Below are 17,079 nucleotides of genomic sequence, written 5' to 3' on the forward strand. Positions count from 1 at the left end.
ATTTAATAAGTTTGCATTATTAAAGATTGTACTAGACTATTCTTTTGAAGAATATGACAAACTAGGTCCTATAATTTTAGTAAGATTATAAAAATGTTTAAGTTATTGGACTAAAAATTTTAACAAAATTCTACCTTTGTAGGCTTCTAAATCTGTCGCTGAATTCTGAGGTGGTGCTGGATCAAGATGCAATTGATGTCATAATCCATGTAGCTCGAAATCCACATGGCCGAGACCTTGCCTGGAAGTTTTTCAGGGATAAATGGAAGATACTAAATACCAGGTAGAAATAAGAATTCTTACTTGAATGAGTAAATTAAAGCCGACATAGGAGGAATAAAAGCCCAAGTTTTGTGTTAAAGCTAAGATCCATGCAATAGGATTAGATTTTAAAATATTCAACCAAGATGAATGTTGCCACTCCCATGGAACTCCAAATTATCTTTAAAATTCTATAATATAATTCATTTATTAAAATTGATAAACTTAATTATATGTGCAAACATTTGGAGTATAAGAGATTTAGCTGAGCAACTTTCCTGGAAAATCTATCAAACTGTCCAAAGTTGAAGACACTGTATCATAAACCCCTGTATCTTGAATATGTTATAGAAATGATTTATAAATACAGTGATATTATAAAAATAAAACTTTAATTACTTCGGTATAATTGTTTTAAATTTTCTTTAAATATAAATATCTTAAAATACCTGAATAAAACCATGATGTAGAGAAGGAATATTAATCATTTGAATCATTGTATAATTCCAGTTGCAGTAAAATTTATTCCCAGGATATCTTGTTTCATGGTGAGAATTCTTTAGCCTCAATTTTATAAGATATTTCATTATGCATTTAAATATATTATAATACACACTAATTTATTACTCTGATAATCTCTATGGCCTATTAAAATTCAATTTATTATAGAGCGTGTAAATGCTGCTTGTTTTTCTTTAACTTAAATGTTCCCAGACAGTAAGCAGACCTACTGTTCTGCCTCTGAAAAGCTAGTGTGTAAACTTTATTATTTTTAAGCATACCTTCATCAGTTGCCGTGGTATAATGAGTTCAATTAGAATGGCTGTGTCATATTAAAACACTCTATCCCTAGGTATTTCATTGTCAGAAAACACTGATATTTCTATAAGACACATTGACTTTTTAAATATTTTCAGCTCAGATCTTGTAATAGTTGGATGATTAAAGCTTGCTTTGCTTTTGTGCATATAATAGAGTGAATAGACACTTAAGGTAAAATTAATGTATACAAACATTTAACTTAAAAGAATATCAAACATCTACCAATACACAGTTTCTTTAGGGAGTGGTTTTGTAAATCAGAGTTCAGGGCAATGCAATTACAGGCATATATAGTTTATTGCCTACCAAAAAATGTTTGGTTCCCTGATATGCTTTATTTTGTCTCACTGAATCCATGATCTCCATCCTATCTAAAAATACAATGGTGTTTACATTGACAAATAGGAGCATGATCTTCACGGGCTCCTGCTCCTCTGTCGATTTTTTGAATGCTGGCATTCACGGAGCTCTGTTGAAGGCACTCTTCTTCCCACTCTGCAAGTTCTTCCTGATTTTAGATGCCTTCTACTCTCATGGTTTCAGTTACTCCCAAATCTGTATCTCTAATTCAGACATTTTCCCTACCCTTTCTCCCTGTGATGGATAATTGCCCATCGAGGTTTCCTTTATGAGTGTGCCTGCAGAGCTAAATCCGTGATTTTTCCCTTATCCTCCTTTTCTCAGTAAATCTTGTAGCCATCCACCAATTGCTCAAGCCCAACATCTGGAAGTCTACATAGGCATCCCCTTTTCTCTTGCCATATATAACAATTAGACTCTAGGTCATGTCAATTTAACAATTCCTAAAGTTTGTTGAATTCTTCCTATCTTTTTTTGCAACCACTTCCCTAGTGCAGGTTCTCATCTCTTCCCAGTACTCTTATGATAATAGCCTTCTGTCTCACTGCCTCTATAATTATACAAACCTGTTCCCTTTATCCCAAGAATCTTTCAGAAAATCAAATGTGATATTTCCCTGCTATAAAACTTTCTATGTGAGATTTATAATCTAAGCCCCTTAATATGTCCTCTGCATATTTTGTCAGCATCTTGTTGTTCAATCCCCGGGCTCGTAATGTATCAGTGTATGGACTAATTTTTTTTTTTTTTTTTTTTTTTTTTTTTTTTTTTTTTTTGAGACAAGGTCTCACTCTGTCACCCAGGCTGGAGCACAGTGGCACAATCACAGCTCTTTGCAGCCTTGACCTCCTGAGCTCAGGTGATCCTTCCACTTCAGTCTCCTGAGTAGCTGGGACTACAGACATACACCACCACGCCCGGCTAATTTTTCTATTTTTTGTAGAGACAGGGTGTCCCCATGTTACCCAGGCTGGTCTCTAACTCCTGAGCTCAAGCAATCCACCTGCCTTAGCTTCCCAAAAGTGCTGGGTCACAGGCGTGAGCCACCGCCTTGGCCAGTATGCACTGTTAATATCAAACTGCTTGTAGTTGTCTGCACAAATCATGTCTTTTCACATCTCTTTGTCTTTGTTTATGTTCATCTTCTGCCTAAAATTACTTTCTTTCCTGTTGCTCAGAACTACTCCATGGTCAATCTAGATGCCATTATCTCTCAGAAGCCATTCCCAAGACCCTACAGATAAAAAAATCCTCTCTGAGCACTGTGTATAATTTTATCACCACCACATTTAGCCACAATATGTGGAAATTATCTGATTACATGTCTAGCTCTTCAACTAGATAGTATAATACCTTCAAGGAACAGACTGTACCTTATTATTATCTTCACAGGACAATATAAGTAAAAACAACTAACACTTCTTTAGAAAAAGAATTGTTATTTGCCTGGATAGTTGGACACTTTTGTACCCACATACTGATTGAAAATGATCACTTACATTATTATTGAATGCCTATTTGTTTGCTTTTACTTAGCTAACGTTTTTTTCTGTGGAATAGTTCAATGTCAGAATTACAACAAATCTCAGTGGTCATTTAGTTCAACCTTCTCATTTTATAGATGAGAAAACTAAGTTCTACAGAAGCGAAATTAAATCTTAAATTAGATACTTGAGATCCTACAAGTTAGGGAAGCACTAGAAAACCTTTTATAACAGTGTTTAGATCCTTGTCTTAAAAAACCCAGAGTCTTATTTTTATTGTACTTACCTTAGTTCTAAAAGTATGATAACCTGTGATAGGTATCCTTAACCTAGTAGGGACAAACCAGTAAAATGAGAATTCTTTTCAACTCACTGACAGAAGTTGTTCCTTGTCTTGGGTCAAAAGTCAAGTAATTGTGTTTGTAGTACAAGGACTAGGCAATCCAAATGAACAAGTAGATGTTTTACTTTAATGTACACATGAAAAATAGCTAATATTTTGGAGAACATTTTTGAGAATGCATTTTGCCTCAGTTTCTAAGAATGAAATATGAAAATGCGTTTTTGAGAATGTATTTTGCCTCAGTTTCTAAGAATGAAATACGAAAATGTGTTTTTGAGAATGCATTTTGCCTCAATTTCTAAGAATAAAATATGAAAATGCCAGTGTCAGTTATGACTAATCATACCAAAGGATCTGACAGTGCCCAGGTTGATCCTGCAGCTAGCTCCTCTTGCCTTGTATGGAACGATTTTCCCTTCCAGTAAGCTAGGTTGCTTTGTAATTGCAAGTTTTAAAATATTTTGTTCTCAGGCCTTGACATGGAAATATACTGTTAATCCCTAAATCCAGTTTTAGGGGGCCCCTTTAAAAAATTTGCTACAACTCAGACTTCTCCGAAACACTGTGAACCATATTAGGTGGGACCTGATGATATCCCATCGCCATAACTCTTTGTCCCTTCCTGACTCCCTAGAGAAATGGGCTTGAGTGCTCAGAGATCTGGCAGCCTTCGACAACATTGAGCAAATGGAACCCTTGAGAAAACTCTAAAAAGTCTTTACAGTAATTTTTTTAAATTATGACCTGCATTGACATTAAGACTCTTTTTTTCTTTTGAGGTATGGAGAAGCATTGTTTATGAATTCCAAACTCATCAGTGGTGTCACAGAATTTCTTAATACTGAAGGTGAACTCAAAGAGGTAAATGTTTTAAGATGAGGTCTAATTATTTTCTTTTATAAACATTTGAAATTATGCATTTACTTCAGTAATTTCTTTCCAACAGATTCACATCCATTCCTTTTACTCAACACACGCACACCACACACACACACACACACACACACACACGTTAAAGACTACTCAATTCATAATTTGCAAAGAGTATTTTTACATGTCAAACATTGAAGGCCTGCAAGGAATGTTTGCATGTAGTAATTTTCAAACCTGGAGACCCACAGTCCACTTCAGAGATCATTGATCCAATCAGCTATTCCTCAAATGATTCTATTAACCCACTGTAAGATTCACTAAATAACAAAACCATCCTGTCAATGACTCAGTATTTGCATAACGGATGAAGGTTGGTGTTGAGATACAGACGATGTGTCGCACTGCTTTGTGGTCAGCCTTAAACAGACAATGGACATACTGTACATAATAATATTGCTTTGTGCTATGTAGCCTCTTAAATGAAACAAATTCTCAAGTGTAGAAAGGAGCATATCTGGTAATACATACTGAGATTAATAAATCGCCTTAAAACTGCTTGGTACAATCACAAATGAATTTTATTAGTGAAAATAAACTTGATTTTTAAGGACTGGTGTCCAGGTTATGGAGTATCTAACATTTCCTTACTATGTTATTTCTGGTTTATTACTCTGGAAATTCAAGCCAGCTAGTTTTGTTTGTTTGTTTTGCCATTAAGTCACCTCACTAATATAGAGAGATGAGAAATGGGGAGAGGGTTAAGGAAGAAGGAAAAATAAGCAAAATATAGACTCTTTTAATTGATTACAATGGATTGCGCTTCAAACATTGATTGCCTTTTCTTGTGCTCCTGTTCTCCATTGTAAAATATAGCTGATATTTGACATTGAGAATGATGGTTTTCTCAGTTTTCACTGACAGAATGCCTAATGCTGTGCCCCGCAGCTAATCACACTGAGCACCATTCCCTAGAAGCATCAACCCTGGCACCATCCTTAATGTCTTCTAATATTGTCCAGTTTCCTATGATTATCCTGCGTGCACTAACTTGGTTTCTTTCACACCATGAGCTAAGCTAAGCTAAGTCTCTGATTGTAATGATTTGAAATTCAGTCTTTATCCCTGCTATGTGTGTTCCCAACCCTGAAGGATTAAATTTGAAAGCCCCAGAACATATTTTACTATTTTTTAAATAAAGGAAGCTAAATGGAAAGGACTGTTTTCATATCCATAAAAAACAGAAAGAAAGAACAATCAAATTAATGATTGCTTCTAATTTTCTCTGTATTTAAATGAAGTACTTTTAATTTCATGATTTCACATTCAGTAATCTGGGAATTAAAGACTCATTTAGTCACAACCTGTGCAGCCACTGAAGTGAGCACAAAGCGAAATCTCTCCCTCTTCTCTTCTCTTCTGTTTGCTTCCTTCGTTCTCTGTGCTTCTCTCCTCTCCTCCCTACCTCTCTCTTATCCCTTCTCTAATTTTTCTTCTTCTTGCTTTCCTCTAACTCTGTCTGCCTTTCATATTTTCCTGACTTGGTATTACCCAGGCTATGAAAAAAAAATATTTTAGACATTTAATTGATTTTAGCACATACTGTTTTGTCTTACATATTTCACTGATTTATTAAATTTTTACACTTTATTTAATTGCCATTTTAGATGTTTCAAAGTGCTCCTATAATGAAGGGTATAATTTCAAAATTGAAACTGAATTATGGCTTTTATTTCATAATCTACAAAGCAGTTAACGTCATAATGCAGTCTCTAAGTGGCATGAGGAATGAATCTCTTCACTCTGGAGTTATTTACTCTGGCTTTGCAGTTTAACAGGTGCTGCCTGAGGCTGTTTAATACTTACATCATCTATAAGATTGAGGAACACTGTTGTCAGATCTGGTGGGGGTTTTGGTTTTTACGATGATAACCCCCCTTTCTTAAATAGAAAAGGCTGGGGAGAATTCACTCGCATTCTACCGTAACCCATAAGCCTCATAAGCAGAAAGCCCAATGGGCTCCCTTTGGATATGGCATATTCTTATTTCTAAGGGTTTATAGATCAAAAGGGAATCAGCATCTTTATGAATTCTGAAAACTCATTCCAGATTTTAATGATCCTCACCAGCTTTAGGTGGATTCAGTAAAGATGCTTACATTGTTCCATGGTTTTCTCCCAAAAACAGTATTCTATTACCTGAAACTGGAGTTTCCTTTTAATTTTAATTGCATGGCTCTAGCAATTTGAACAATATTTTTCCATAAGGCAATCTGTCATTTATTTAATTTTAAACTAATGGAGACAATCTTCTTGAACCTCAGAACCTTGCCATTTTTCCACATTAATGACCATTAACCTATCCTTTCACATGCCCATTTTTCTGCTTTTTAAACCTAACATACCTCACTGTTGTGGAGGAACATAGATCCTATGCATCAAAAGCACTACACTTACAGTTTTAATATTGAAGATATAAACTTTATAATAGGGCAACAGTTAATTCTATTCATTTAGATAGTTATTAAGAGTATATTATATTTTACAATCTACTCTAAAAATAATTTATCTTATGATGTTGAGATGTAGGATACCCTGAAATAAGAGGAAATTTAAATGCTAAAATCTTTTTAATAGAAAAATTAACAAACATGCTTCAAAGTTTTATGCTAAGAAGATGGGAGCACAAACAACATTGCCATTTTACTAAATGTTATTTTATAAAAGTGCCTAAACCTGCAAAATTTTAAAATAAAATCATATCATGGTATAGTTAGAAAACACAATAAAAAAAAAAAAACAACTAATGATGTAGGGTCCAGCCCTATGGGGCTTAGCAGGTATTCTCCCCATTTGCAGAGACAAGAGATTGTAAGAAATAAATAAAGACACAAGACACAGAGATAAAGAGAAAACAGCTGGGTCCCGGGGACCACGACCACCAAGATGAGGAGACCAGTAGTGGCCTCGAATGGCTGGGCGTGCTGATATTTATTGTATACAAGACAAGGGGTCAGGGTAAGGAGGGTGAGTCGTCCAAGTGATTGATAAGGTCAAGCAAGTCACATGATCATAGGACAGGGGGCCCTTCCCTTTTAGGTAACCAAAGCAGAGAGGGAAGGCAGCATATGTCAGCGTTTTCTTCTATGCACTTGTAAGAAAGATCAAAGACTTTAAGACTTTCACTATTTCTTCTACCGCTGTCTACTATGAACTTCAAAGAGGAACCAGGAGTACGGGAGGAACATGAAAGTGGACAAGGAGCATGAACATTGAAGCACAGCACCACAGGGTGGGGTTTAGGCCTCCGGATGACTGTGGGCAGGCCTGGATAATATCCAGCCTCCCACAAGAAGCTGGTGGAGCAGAGTGTTCCCTGACTCCTCCAAGGAAAGGAGACTCCCTTTTGCGGTCTGCTAAGTAACGGGTGCCTTCCCAGGCACTGGCATTACCGCTTGACCAAGGAGCCCTCAAGCGGCCCTTATGCTGACGTGACAGAGGGCTCACCTCTTGCCTTCTAGGTCACTTCTCAGAATGTCCCTTCAGCACCTGACCCTATACTCGCTGGTTAGTCCTAGGTTATATTAGTAATGCAACAAAGAGTAATAATTAAAAGCTAATGATTAATAATGTTTATACTAATGATTGATCATTGTCCATGATCATCTCTATATTTAATTTGTATTATAACTATTCTTTATTCTAACTATTTTCTTTATTATACTGCTACAGTTTGTGCCTTCAGTCTCTCGCCTCAGCACCTGAGTAATCCTTCACCCACAAATGGCAGCATAAATCCTACCAAAGAGTGGAAGATATAAGCAAACTAGAATGCTAACTGCCTTTCTTTTACCCCAAGCCCTCTAAAGTGAGGCAGTGGTTTGTAAGGCACTGTGAGAATGCATTAGGGCCAGTCAGAGGCAATTCCAACCACATGTTGGATATCAGAGCTATGGAGAATTATGGGGCATAAGATCAATTAATGGCAACTGTGGAAAGTAGGCCAGATGTGTTCTGATAATAAGTTCCTCTTAAGATGCATATAAGGCACCTCAGACTCTCTGAGCCCACAAGGGGAGTATTTGCTGCACTTAAATCATGATTTAAGAAGTGACCCTCTAGAGACCAACCAGTTCACATTTTCTATTGAGAGTTCTTCTGCAGGATAATCCAACCTACTATCCCTCTGTCAATAAACGTTCATATTCAAACCCATAGTTTGCCTTTGAGGAGGATATAAGTGTTTTACTTTATGTGTTTTAGGCTGGCTTACCATCTCATAAGGAAGCCAAGGCATGCTCCACAGAGTTAAAGTTGCTTAAGCGTCATTTATGACTCTCTGGTGTATTCAGTGACTGCCTGGGAAAAAAAGTAATAATTCAGAATATACTTTAAAAGGAGCATATGTAATTTTTTTTGGATTGTCCTATAACATGTAAATAATGCCATTATAATATCGTATTTTTATAATAAATTAAAATGAAATTCAAAACATAGATCAAAATGTATTACTTTTTGCTTTAAGAATATAGACTGGATGAGTTTGAACATAAATATATAAGTATGAATGTATTCTTGTGTTAATCAGATAAGGTTTAAATTATGATTCAAGTACTTCCATCAGACTTCCCCTTTATATATATGTGTATATATATTTCTATCCCCATGGCACAATGCCTGCAATATTTATTAACTCCAATCCCTTTGCTTTTTCCTTTTATCTTAATATATGTAATTTGGTCAAATGCCATTATCAGTTTTAAGGACAACACCCATAATTCTTTGTTATATGTTGGCTATTTTACATGTTTGTTACAAAAGCACAGTGATTTAGAAATCTTCTCAAGGAGGTACCTCTGAGATACAGTTATCCATTGCTAATGCTGCTGGGCAAAGGGCTTTGTAGGAAAGCAGAGTAAAAACTCTGAGAAAACCTATCAGTACCATGTAATCAAAGTAACACTTATACATAAACTAAGCTATCCATGAACTAATTTCTAAATTAATTCAGAAAGTTATAACTGCATTTTAACTCCGTCCTCCAGCACCATTTCTGCCTGCCCCTGAGCCAATCTTGATACACTGCATTTCTCTCCTGGCATATCCTCCATGTGGCGCCCACCATATGATGAATCACACCCCACACTAATTACACCACATAATGTTTCTGTGTTGCAAGTTGATTTTTCACATTCGTCTATTAGCATCACAATTGTTAGTTTGTTGCCAGCTTCTTAAGATATATCAAACAGAAAGGAAAAACTTCTGGTATTTAATCTTGAAGTAAAATCTTGGAGTATTTCCAGAGTATGTGAACTCTCTAAATAAAATTTTATGTCAAAAAATATGGCAAAACATTTAAGAATTATAACTTAAATGCTCAGATTCTCTAGCTAAATAAGACCATATCCCTCCTTTATGCTTTCAAAATCTAGTTACACAGGTGATTGCCATGTCATTAATCATCCAATTTTCACAGCACCATTAGTTTTTTTCCACCTGACAATACTTTGGTTATTCCTTGACATCAAAAATAATGTCAAGCCCAATACCACTCATTTGGGTAAGAAAGATGAAAAATAATTTTCTCTCTACAGACAAAATGTGAACTTTAATCCTTATATTCAGGGTTTAAGGCTACTTGATGCATTGTATACACATTGAAGTTAGAACTAGTCCTTGCCACAATCCCATCAACTGATGTTGAAATGATCAATCAAATGTCTGTTTTAATATCTAATCATGAAACCTGAAGCTGAATTTGAAGCTATTTAAGTTGTAATGTCCACTGTTTTTTTTCTGTTACAAAATCAATTACATCACAACTAATTGACATAATCTGTTACCAAGCTCACTCCACAGTACTAAATATATCTTCTATAGTGATTGTGGCATTTTGTTTCAAATATATTCTGTTTTTTAGTGTTTCAAATAGATTCTTGTTCATGTATGTTGGACATGAGTTCTTTTTAAGACAGGCAGGTTTACCATTTAAAAATTTCTTTTTCCAGCTCAAGAACTTCATGAAGAACTATGATGGGGTAGCTGCTGCTTCTTTCTCACGAGCTGTGGAAACTGTCGAAGCCAATGTGCGCTGGAAAATGCTTTACCAAGACGAGCTTTTCCAATGGTTAGGAAAAGCTCTAAGACACTAATATATGTATCTTATAAACAATTCAACTCAGAAGTTTATGAGAAGACATGCTTTTTGTGGAATGAGGACAATGTACTACATGGAAAATGGCCAGATTTTCAGTGTTAACGTGTGGGAGGAATTTTTTTTTAGCTTTTATTTTTTGGTTTTGGGGGATATTTTTTATTTGTTTCATTCATTCTGTTCTGTTTCTCTACTGGGTGTTCCTCTCTAAAGAAACTCTTGCAAGTGAAACTAGCCATGATTGCTTCAGCTGTACATTCCTTGCTGTACAGGACCAAATATGATAGTGATGCATGTTGATGTTACAGTTAATTTGGAAAAACATATTCAGAATATTCTGTGCATGGATATATGGTCCTGCCTGTGTTCCAGCATGCTTATTTCAAACGTCCAATGTTGTGTGTGAATATGTGTTACATCTAGGATGGGCATTATGCAAAAGCACAAAGATTATATATGACAATCAGTGTTGCAATGAAAGAAAAACTAAAAACAGACATGATATTCTCAATTTTGGGCAATGTGAGAGGTAAAATAGCCCTTGAAGTGAAGAACATCACTTATTTCAGCACTTGGATTGTCTGGCAATGATTACTGTGTTGCTAACTCATTTTCTTTGAGTTAAAGCTGTGTATACATTTTAAAAGGCATATAGATAGTGTATGCATATGTATATGTACATAGGGAAGCCCCATATGTATATAGTATGTTGTACACTGCACATGTACAAAGAATGTCTTCAGATCAAAGAAAATTTATCATCTCTTTTTATAAACTTAAAGACAGTTGCAAAAGGCTTCAAGTAATTTATCTCAACATTATTCTATGTCCTGACTAAATTTCTCAACTGTTATGAATTTTTCATCTACTTCTTGAACAGTGGTCTATTCTGCTACATGAAGATGAATACAAACAAAATTTTTGTATAAACTAACTACTATTCCAGTTCTCCTGTGTCAGCCTTGCCTGTAGATTCTGCCATCATTTTCTGTCAAAGTTCCTTTTGCGTGAAACAATTGTGTAAACTTATAATTATTAGTGCTGAAAAAGAGTTTATTTTCCATCTTGTTTGTTTTCCTACCTTATGTTGAGTAGTCCAGAGAGTTAACAAAATTCTCTGCATGTTGGTCTTTAAGTCTGTTTTGCTCTAATCCTCCATTAAGCAAGCATACCTCAAGTGGGTCTATTAGCATTTAATGACCTTTTATGCCAGTTGTGCTATCCCTTAAGATGAAAAGTTCCTTTTCTTGTGTTAATGTACAAAGCTTTTCTTTTGGCACTGACAACTGTGTTCTACCTGGGAATTCTAAATAGCCATTTTCATGGCTGTGTGTTGTGTAATACAAATGTTTTTAAATGGTATTCTCACCCAGTAGGCCAGCTCTCCAAACATTGCTTAGATACTTCAAAATTAGCATATTTTAAGTTTACCAGCATAAAATACCAATGCAACTACTCTACATAGCCGAATGTTTGTAAATCGCTTCTTGTTTTCCTGAGGTTTTTCACTCCGTCAAATCTTACAAATCATTGAAAGAAATATATTCTAACATTACTCACTGAATAGTGAAAATAATTAGACATTTTAGAAACCAGAGCCATAGAATTATTTTAAATTAGTAGAAAAGAGGAGCTATTTCCGAATCTATAGAATAAAGTACCACCTAAAATTGAATTTTATCATATAAGCAAGTAATACCTATTAGTCATACCTAAATTTTTCAGCACTTCATTCAATTAAAATACATGAATTTTAAATATTTTACATGATGTGAATAGGCATGATAATACTTAGTATAAAATCTAAACTTGTTCCATCTATCAGAAATGATAAAATCCAGTTACTACATATCACATTTATAAAATCCTTAATTAAATGAGTAAGTTCTAAAACATAACAATAATAAATATCATACTGCGATGGAGGTCCCAAATATGTGCTATATCACCGCTGAATTCATGTAATAGATAAGAAAAAATTAGAGGTGGATGTCTTGTTTTGTGTCATGAATTACTAAAATCTCTTAGTAGTTGTGGTATATTTTTGAGTAAAATTACCATTTCCAGATTTGAGTTTGAAGGGCTTTTATAGTTGTATTTTCCTCCCCACTGTTAATAATCATAATCCTTTTTCAGTATTTTAGTGGCCTTGAACAACTGGTTTATCTACAATCTCAAATCCTAAGTGTATAATTATGTGCAATGTTCAATACCTCATATAATACTTGTTCAACAGTATAGTGGTACCAATGGCATTAAGATGGTGTTTTTGTTCTACATATTTTTCAATAATTTATTCTTTCTAATGTTGAAATTATATCAGGCTCTACCGGTTTTTTTAGTTGTTTAAATAAGTAATATTTTCAAAAGAATAAAATAACCAATGATATCTCTTGGAATAATCTGTAAAATGTAGTTATAAAATTCTATTTTCTACTTAGAGTTTTTATCTTTTCTTTTTTGTCGGCTTTACAAATTATATATATGCATGAAATAACAAACTGTTGAAAGTGTCCAACCTCCAGCCATAGCAATTTGCTGTGCCAATATATGTACAAAAAAGTAGTTTCAATTAGAAAGAACAACATCATTTATCACATTGAGTATTAAACATTCCCAGGTAACTTGTAAATAAAAAGATTTCCCCATTTTTACGCATTTTTTCTTAAAATTTTTCTATAATCTTTGAAGTTTCTAAAATACACAATCTCAACCTCTAAGACTAATATCTACAATACTAGGTCTATGCTTGAGTTTCAATAACATGTATTTTAGTTGGGTCATAAACTCGCATTAGTTTATATTATCTCCAGGACAATTATATCATGGGACTGAGATTTTTGTGATAGTATTATTTACAAATATTATAACTGTAATATCTTGTGAGGCTATTATTAAGGTTATACCATGTATTGATAAAATGCATTGCTTTCTCAAAGAACTGTTACACATTTTGTTTTATTTGACTCATCACAAAAACATAATAAATGTTGTTAGCCCTAATATTCTGATGAGAAAACTGGGGTTCAGGTAGTAACATGAGCTATTTAAAACTACAAAATGGGGCTGGGCACAGTGGCTCATGCCGGTAATCCCAGCACTTTGGGAGGTTGAGGGTGGGAGGATCACTTGAGTCCAGGGGTTTGAGACCAGCCTGGGAAATATATTGAGACCCCATTTCTATAAAAATAAAAATGAAAACTTAGCCAGGCATGGTGGTGTGCACCTGTTGTCCCAGCTACTGGGGAGGCCGAGGTGGGAGAATTATTTAAGTCCAAAAGTTCAGTGCTCTAGTGAGCTATGATCACCGAACTCCAGCCTGGGTGACAGAGTGAGATCCTGTCTCTAAAAAAATAAAATAAAATCACAATGTTGTTATTTTGGGAACCAGTACCTAAGTCTATCACAACATCATTCCCCAAGTAAAATATAAATATATGTTGAAAATATCTCTATCCATTGCATTAATTGGAGATTTTCCAAATACTAGACCAGCATCAAAATACACAGTTAAATATATTTGCAATAATTACATTGTTTGTTAACTTTTGCATTTCTAATTTGCAGGATGTTAAACAACTGGATGAAATATTACGCTTTAATTTGGTCAGTATAAATAATCAACTATTGGCCAGGCGCGGTGGCTCACGCTTGTAATCCCAGCACTTTGGGAGGCCGAGGCGGGCGGATCACGAGTTCAGGAGATCGAGACCACGGTGAAACCCCGTCTCTACTAAAAAATACAAAAAATTAGCCGGGCGTGGTGGCGGGCGCCTGTAGTCCCAGCTACTCAGAGAGGCTGAGGCAGGAGAATGGCATGAACCCGGGAGGCGGAGCTTGCAGTGAGCCGAGATTGCGCCACTGCACTCCAGCCTGGGCGACAGAGCGAGACTCCGTCTCAAAAAAATAATCATCATCATCATCATCATCATCATCAACTATTGAGACAAAGAATTTAATTCATTTAGTTTATTAATTATATTTCCTGTCTGTATCTTTTATTGAACATTGTTTAAACATAACCTTAAAGTACTGATAATTTGCTTAATTCTCAACACAAATTTATCTGAAAAATTCTGTCTATAGTAACAGATGGTCAGAATGCAGATAAATTGTGTCCATCTAAATCGGTAAAAATAATATTCGGTAAAATGTCTATAAATCTATGCTGACTAAGTTGTGAAAAACAATACAATTTTAGTACTACTGGATTAGATGCAGTAAAGGAATCCCTAAGGAAGTTTACAATAATACATTTAATTAAAATCTACTGGCAATTAGAATTTTAAGCAATTATTTTCTAAGAAGTTGGAGAACCTAAAATAGCTTGCTTATTCGCCTGGGTACTCTCATGAAGTAACCATGTACTTCATAGTAAAAGCACATATAATGAAAAATAATTAAGATTTCTTACACCTGATTTTTTCATTACCAGAGATCATAGCTGAATTATCATTTGACACTAATAGTTATATATTGAGATAATATATGACTATACTTAAAGAAATATTTATTGAGCATATTTTATTTCACGAGGCACTTAGTGAGGGAAAGGAATACAGAGATGAATATGGCCTGAAGGAATGAATTCGTATCACAATAAATGAAAAAGAAAAAGAAATAATGAACCAGGGGAATGAGGCAACAGGAAAAATAATTGCTTGCTACAGAGAGGGAAGTAAATCATTTTTAGGTATACATAATATTATACAACTATTTTTGTACACTAGTTCTCAAAACTTTTATGATACCTAGTATAATTTTTATTGTTTGATTTCCTAGTGCTTAATTGGGTTTTACAGAAATATGTTACATTTTGAAATTACAATCAAATAATACAGTTTAAACTCTAATAATTGGAATATAAATTGGGATGGAATTTATCCTTAAGAAAAGCTGTTTGAACAATTTAGTAGTATTAGTAAGTTGCAGGAATACTTTAATCTACTTATGAAAAAGTAGTTCAAGTTTTCTACAATGGTTTCAGCATACTATGGTATCTCACAATGTGTTAATTTTAATTATATATTCTTTAAAGCAGATTAAATAATACTTGTCCTACGCATAATTTATTTGTCAAAATTAGTATATGTGAACTTATGAAAAAATGTTCTTGTAAGTTATTCTAGAATCCCAAATTTTAATTATATAAGAACAACCTTTTGTTCAATTGCTTTGAACTAATGATGAAGATTTTTAAAATATTAAGTATTTTATTTAATGTGATATAGATTCAGGAAAAGTCTAACAAAAATGTATTTCAGTAGTTTTTTTATTTTGTGTAATTTTATTTTAAAGTTTAGATAAGGAAAGTTTTTAAACTGTCTTAAATATTTAATAAAAGCAGTTGTTAAAAATATATGTTCTAATGTTAACTATACTACCTATATGCCATTGCATGCATTTTGTTTTTTAAATAGGTTTTTCACCACTGGCCCCACTAGTAGATGATTTTACCCCAGATTTTGAAAACATACCACCTTAATGGCTTTTATTTCACATACTTAGTACTTTAGGGATAGTATTTTGAAGATGTTTATCTGTTGTACGTTCCTAGTTCATTTATTAATGTACTAAGAAAAAGAAAACAAAATGACTGATTCTTTTGTTCTGAATTAAATGTTTGTGCTGTATTAATGTTAAGTGAGTTAAGATAAAGGGAAGCTACAAAAATTTGAATGCCTACTAAATGCTAGGCACTTTATAGGTGTCTGTTTTAATATATGTCTATTAGCATCACATCAATTAATAACCCTGTGAAATGTCATTAGCTCTAATTCACCAAAGAGTAGATGGAGGCAGAGTTGTTATCAGTTTACATAATTAATTAGTGGTATTGGCTTGGATTCAAAACTCTGCAAACTCAAGCCTTATATAGCTCAAACTAGTCATTAAGCTGCCCTCAGCATGCATGAAAACATAATGTTTATCCGTACAGACCATTCTCTATAGCAGATTTGAACACAGAAGATTTAGCACACTTCATCATTGTCACTGGCTCTTTCGAAAGAAATATTAATTTGTGCATTCTGCTTTACCATTCATTTCTTAACAAAGTTGCTTTATACATTCCATAAAAAGTTTTCATGAAAACATTTTACATTAGCATGTTGTGTAGTGGGTTTTAAGTTATAACAGGTAATTAACAGATATTTCAGCCAACGAGACACACACACACACACACAAAATAAGTGAAAAGACAGAATAAATTGCAAAGGTTTTACCAGTGGACCACAAAGTTAAGGTTAAACTTCGGTCTTTGCATGTGGAGGAGACATATTAGTCTAGCCAGAACTTTCCTTTTGCTTAGCAGTGAGGTCAGAGAAGTATCTCTGTCATTCTGCTTAGAAGTATAGATGGACTGCAATTGCTTAATTTACTTAAACTTACATTTTCAATGGGTCTGCTGTGTGAAGATACAGTCTAAGATAAGTGCTTTGACTTGCCTCTGCACAGGTCAACTTCTCATCACACACATTTTTCTTATGTCATATAAGTAAAGGAAAGAGTGAAACGTTTTATAGAAAATATTACAGTGGAGTTAAGAACATCTGCCTCAAATGTACAGTGCATTTACTTTCTAAGTTAATCATTTAGTAGCTACCCTTTTAACCTCTACTATGTTCACGGTATTGCATTTGCTCTTGTAAACAATTCTGTTCCCACCTTTACATAGCTTATGGCCTACTGGGTGAGAACATTCATTATTAAGTTTTTGCTGTTTATTTTCATTTAAAATAGGTTTATTAACTGGCATTTCTCAAATGCAAAACATTTTTGAG

General features: G+C 34.2%; 1 protein-coding gene and 1 long non-coding RNA gene across 3 annotated transcripts in view; one reads left to right on the forward strand and one right to left on the reverse strand.

Annotated features, from left to right (window-relative positions):
• Positions 1–13,238, forward strand: part of TRHDE (thyrotropin releasing hormone degrading enzyme) — a 400,153-nt gene extending 386,915 nt beyond the window's left edge. The window contains exons 17-19 of the mRNA XM_055240001.2: positions 143–283; positions 4,050–4,131; positions 10,152–13,238. Of these exons, the coding sequence (XP_055095976.1) occupies positions 143–283; positions 4,050–4,131; positions 10,152–10,295 (367 nt within the window). The 3' untranslated portion in view covers positions 10,296–13,238. The remainder of the gene's footprint in view (positions 1–142; positions 284–4,049; positions 4,132–10,151) is intronic.
• The window catches only part of LOC129461125 (uncharacterized), a 73,041-nt gene that overhangs the window by 33,852 nt on the left and 22,110 nt on the right, over positions 1–17,079 (reverse strand). For both annotated transcript variants that reach the window (XR_010115101.1, XR_008650387.2), the window contains exon 2: positions 135–241. This is a non-coding gene — a long non-coding RNA (uncharacterized lncRNA). The remainder of the gene's footprint in view (positions 1–134; positions 242–17,079) is intronic.

This window comes from Symphalangus syndactylus, chromosome 13, assembly GCF_028878055.3.
Source record: "Symphalangus syndactylus isolate Jambi chromosome 13, NHGRI_mSymSyn1-v2.1_pri, whole genome shotgun sequence".
Classification (NCBI taxonomy): Eukaryota; Metazoa; Chordata; class Mammalia; order Primates; family Hylobatidae; genus Symphalangus; species Symphalangus syndactylus.